Source organism: Cynara cardunculus (genome assembly GCF_001531365.2).
Source record: "Cynara cardunculus var. scolymus isolate 2C chromosome LG 5, CcrdV1, whole genome shotgun sequence".
NCBI classification, from domain to species: Eukaryota; Viridiplantae; Streptophyta; class Magnoliopsida; order Asterales; family Asteraceae; genus Cynara; species Cynara cardunculus.
The window spans coordinates 2,283,110-2,288,885 of record NC_037532.1 but is presented as its reverse complement, the minus strand read 5'-3'; the positions used below and the strand labels follow the sequence as shown (position 1 = coordinate 2,288,885).

At 36.2% G+C, this 5,776-nt stretch overlaps 1 protein-coding gene across 1 annotated transcript; it reads left to right on the top strand.

The window, feature by feature from the left end:
* Positions 1-2,234: 2,234 nt before the first annotated feature.
* LOC112513503 (xyloglucan galactosyltransferase MUR3) lies at positions 2,235-4,706 on the top strand. Its single transcript, XM_025119786.1, has one exon. The coding sequence runs from the start codon at positions 2,600-2,602 to the stop codon at positions 4,472-4,474; it is 1,875 nt and encodes a 624-aa protein (XP_024975554.1). The 5' UTR covers positions 2,235-2,599; the 3' UTR covers positions 4,475-4,706.
* Positions 4,707-5,776: the final 1,070 nt, after the last annotated feature.

Genomic DNA, 5,776 nt, shown 5'->3' with positions numbered 1-5,776 from the left:
AACACGTCGCAATCTGGTGTCACTTTTGGGGGTTATATTTATTGTATGCAATGGTGATTGCATATGTACATAGATTCAATACTTTGTGCCGGCACGTCCCAATCTAAAACCATTTGGTATCTTCATATTAATTTAAAATATAATAAATAAATAGTATCAAATTACATGTAACAATAATTTAGGATGTCATTTACTTTACCAGATAAATATGATTAAGGTAAGAGAAATAAGAGAGACTGCGAATCTTACCCTTTAAAACGAGGAAGAAATTTCTTACCTAGTTAGTGCTTATTGGGTAAGTAAGTAAGTATAGCAATGACCGAGGATCTTGTCCAACAAATGAGAGAAAAGACTCATGTCYAGGGGTGCTCATGRGTTGAGTTGATCGRGTTGAAAACATTTGAACAACTCAACTCAACTCAATGGTTGCCATCTGAAAAATCTTAACTCTAACCCAACCCAAACCAAAGTGCAACACAACCCAACCCAACCCAACCCAAACCGTATGGGTTGGTCAGGTTGATACTTTGGTACATTAAAATATTCTTCTAACCTTGAATATATTATTTTTCTACTTATAATTTATTTTTCAKCATCAACCATTTGATACAACTTATCAATACTTTTTAAATCTTACGTATATTATATTCAATTAATTTTCTTAATTTACATATGTATGTTCACAGTTACTAAACACATATACGAATGAGTTATATAGAGATGAATAATAAATTAAAAATATGTGTATATGAATAAGGTACGTGATAGTGTAATTGTCTAATATATATATTAATAGAAACTCAACAATAATATTAAATCCAAGAAATACAAGGATATTGAATTCATCGGGTTGAGTTGAGTTCAAACAATAGTAACCAGTTTCAACCTAATACCTATAGTTTGAAACTTTTACAACTCGATTAGACATCGGGTTGCTTCAAATTGAGTTATTTCGTGTCGGGTTGATCGGGTTAGTCCGGTTTTTGAGCATCCCTACTCATACCTGATTAGTGCTTACCATGTAAGAGATATGACAATAACTGAGAATCTTACCTGATAAATGAAACCTAAAGAAGAAAACCCATACCAGGTGAGCACTTATCAGGTAAGAAACACCACCAACGATATATTTTGATGGTCGAAAATATTATCTGATAGAGCAAGGGAAATGAACTTTGTCTATAAACATTTACCACAGTAAACGTTCGGTAAACGATTTTTTGACAATGTAAAAGTTCAAAATCTTTCGGGAAGCGAATCCGAATTTAGCTCTAAAATAATTAAAATCCTTTTAAATTAAGAAAAATATAAATTAAAATAATAAATCATTTAAATAAATAAATGATATTTAATGTTTGCCATTGGATTTGAATGCATACATAACRGAGAATGAACCCAGTTGGGGGGCTACGTTTTTATGAAGACATGTGCTTGTGTATTATATCAATTATTATATTTCTTTTTTAAATTTCAATATTTTTATTTCACCAAATAAAATTTAAATATTGATTTTACCAAACACTAAAAGTTACGAAACACGTATTTTTAAACAAACATCACATTTTTGACACTTGGAGAATACAGTACAACGAAGGGGTTGTTTGTTTACTTACTAATAGTTCYATTAAGAAGCAAACTCTGAATCATTAAGAGGTGAATCTAGTTTGACAAAAAAAGTCTGTCTCTTAATGGTTCAAAAATCCTCTGAATGATTTTGTATCTTAGGTATCTCTTAACCATTCAGCGCCCTAATTTCATTGTAAACAGTTACCAAACAATTATATTTCATTTTAAACTATATCATGGGAGCTTTTTAATCATTATGCACCAAATTATTCAGCAACTGCCAAACAGCTCAAAAAAATTGTAGAGATGTCGTAATTGAGGTTTTGAATAAAACGACCCACCGGTTATCTCAAGGAACCTGAAACAATTAGAAAAATCCAATGGTTTTGCAGTAATTTTTGAATATAGTTTTTTAAGTATTAATTATACATTCTTTCAAAAAAAAAGTTTTAATTATTTATTATTTTTATGACGTCATAAATCCTACACCTGGCACAGAAGCTGTACGTTACCGACACCTCTAGAGGGGAAATAGGCATGAAGCACCTCATTCTATCATACACTCCCTATCACACTAACCTACGCCTCTCCAGTTCATACTCCAATCACGCTGACCTACGCCTCTCGGTTCTTCTTGGACTGTTTACATACAATCAACACGCCAAAACGAAACCCATATAAAAGCCCAATCTCCCATCAAACATCATCATCATCATCATCATATAACACTTTCTCTCCAGATCTTTCTCTCTCGCCAATTGGACCCTGGAGTAAGTTGAATCATCCCCTTTTCATTTGACCTCGATCTGTTTGATTTTGACTTGTTAATCTCTATCAAGATCCACAGCTGCATTCACTTCATTTTTAACCCTAATCTTACCAATGTCAATCTCATCTTTACTTTCGTTTTATTGATTGATGATTGATTTTTGGATTAAGCTTGATTAGGGTCCATCTTCATCATCTTTGATTTATTGATTGTTTTTGTTATGTTCTGTGTGATTGTGATTCATTTATTTGGTTTTGATCTTAAATGAGACGCCGTTCGCCGGTGATTCCATCGACGGATCATATGGAAAAAGGGACTAATAAATCCCAGCATTCTCGTCTTTGTGTATTAGGGTTTCTTTGTGTCTTCTTTTGGGGGTTTTTGTTGTACTTCCATTTTGTTGTGATTGGTGGTAGAACATTTCATGATTATAGTGTACAAGTTAATCCCASTTCATCTGAGTCTAGGGTTCCTAAAACCATCCCTGTTATTCAGCCAATTTCTACTATTCATCAAACTCCTGTAGTTGATATTCATAATGAATACAATCATGATGAAGCTGTGAATAGGGATTTGGTTGTAGCTGAACCGAAAAAAGCCCAACCAGATCCTGTAATGGAACAGAAACCTGATGATCTTGTAAACCCTCAACCAGATCCTGTAGTTGAACAGGAAGCTCTTAATCTGGATAAGCCGAAAGATTTCCCGTTCATGAAGGCGTTAAGAACCGTAGACAACACGAGTGATCCGTGTGGAGGGAGATATGTTTATGTTCATGATCTTCCTTCGAGGTTTAATGAGGATATGCTTAAGCAGTGTAGGAGTCTTAGCAAATGGACCAATATGTGTAAGTTCACYACAAATGCTGGACTTGGACCTCCATTGGAGAATACCGAAGGGGTATTTTCGGAAAAAGGATGGTATGCCACAAATCAGTTTGCAGTTGATGTTATCTTTAGTAACCGGATGAAACAGTATGAGTGCTTGACGAAAGATTCGTCACTTGCTGCAGCGATCTTTGTGCCATTCTACGCAGGGTTCGACATCGCAAGATATCTTTGGGGATATAATATCTCCATGAGGGATGCTGCGTCTCTTGATCTCGTTGATTGGTTACAAAAGAGACCCGAGTGGAGCATAATGGGCGGAAAAGATCATTTTCTTGTTGCGGGCAGGATCACGTGGGATTTCAGGAGATTAAGTGAAGAAGAAACGGATTGGGGTAATAAGCTTTTGTTTTTACCGGCTGCTAAAAACATGTCGATGCTCGTTGTAGAATCGAGTCCATGGAATGCAAACGATTTCGCTATTCCATATCCAACTTATTTTCATCCATCAAAAGATGCTGAAGTGTTTGCATGGCAGGATCGGATGATGAATTTAGATAGGAAATGGCTGTTTTGTTTTGCCGGGGCACCTCGCCCGGATAATCCTAAGTCAATTAGGGGTCAGATCATCGATGAATGCAAGAATTCAGAAGTTGGAAAGCTTTTGGAATGTGATCTTGGCGAGAGCAAGTGTCATTCCCCGAGTAGTATAATGCAGATGTTCCAAAGCTCAACTTTTTGTCTACAACCTCAAGGTGATTCTTACACGAGAAGATCGGCTTTTGACTCGATGTTGGCTGGYTGTATTCCGGTTTTCTTTCACCCCGGTTCTGCATATACACAATACACTTGGCATCTTCCAAAAAACTACACAAAGTATTCGGTTTTCATCCCRGAGGATGACCTTCGCAAGAAGCATATCAGTCTTGAGGAACGGCTCGGCCAAATCCCTCCTGATCAGGTTAAGATGATGAGAAAGGAGGTCATAAATCTGATCCCGAGGCTAATATACGCAGACCCACGTTCGAAATTAGAGTCTCATAAAGACGCTTTCGATGTCTCTGTTCAAGCGATTATCAACAAGGTGACAAGATTGAGAAAAGATGTTATGGAAGGGCGAACGAACGATGRTTTCATCGAGGAACTTAGTTGGAAGTATGCTTTATTAGATGAAGGTGAGTATGTGGGTGTTCATGAATGGGATCCCTTTTTCTCGAAACCGAAACCGAACGATGGGAAGATCGATTCAGACGGTTCTTCGGCTGAAGCAGCMAAGAATTCCTGGAAAAACGAGCAAAGAGACCATTCTTGACCAACTCTGTTCAGCAGCATAAAGATGTAATGAAGGTATGTTTGCTTACTTAGTTTTGTGGTCTAAATTCAGGTTTAAAAGAAAGGAAAKGAAGCAGAGAAACCATAATTTTGCCACTAAATATAATTATATAGCTGTTGATTTTGTCAGATTTCTGATTCTTTGTAATGATATTTATATACACATGAGGTCTTATTTCCCTTTTGTTAGCAATTAATCCAAGTGAAAAAGTTTACATTTTTAGTGTTGTTTTTGAGGTGTCTCATCTTTTCTTAAGCTACTATAGCTCTATTTACATGTTAGGGGCTGTCTATCCCTTTCCATTAAGCTCTGTATGAGTTAAGTCGGACCCTGAATGGGTTAAGTTGTCCGTTTGAGGGATGGGAGGCAAAGAGAGAAAGAAACCGGTTTTAGGGAGGCAAAGAGAGAGGGTCGAATTATGTCTSTGGTATTTTTGGTGTTATTTTGTTTGAGGTGGCTTAATGGGGACAAGTGAGGGGTCCTGGCTTATTCTATATAGCCATTTTGGCTTAATGTCTTTACGATTAAGCCGTAAAGGAAACACTCTTGTATGTATGAGCGGATAAGCCGCCTGGATCATTAAGCTGAAAGTAAAAGCCCCTTGGATTSTCATTTAGATCACAGTAAGAAGTTTCATCTTCCAAACAGTTGAAAGTCAGGCTGTAACTGAAACATTTTTGTAGAGCAAAATGCATCAAAATATAATCAAGTTTGGTTTAGTTATTTAYTGTAACGAGTTTTTCAAATCGACTCTTTGACCTTGAGAACGCTGGTTTWAAGRATGAGTGATTGTCCTTCCCCTATTGGATATACTGCCTACTAATTATTTTCGAAAGGGTTACAATGAAACGGATGATAGGAGCATCTCCAACAAATTCTCTTATCGTTCATCGAGGATAAGAGATCCAAAAGTGAAATTTTCTAAAAAGAATTACATTGAACTRCAACARATTCTGTATTTTAGAAATTTCAACTGTTTTAGAGAATCTGTTGGCGATCCTCTAAACTTGACATCTATGTCATTAAATGTTACGGGTTATGTGTCATGTTTTGTTTACAAGTAGTTGTTAAGGGGGGTGGATGTAAATTAGGGTGATGAATCATGTGGTCCATGGTTTTGTTTCCTTCGAAAACTTTGGAAGAAAAGTGAAGCTTGCAATGGCCCCAAGTTTCATTTGGTTTGGCAGGTTTTTGACCATTCAAAAGAGAGTTTCATTTCCATGCTGTAAACGTGTTGTCGCAATTAGCATCATTTTTTTKACCTTTTTATTTATAAAATAT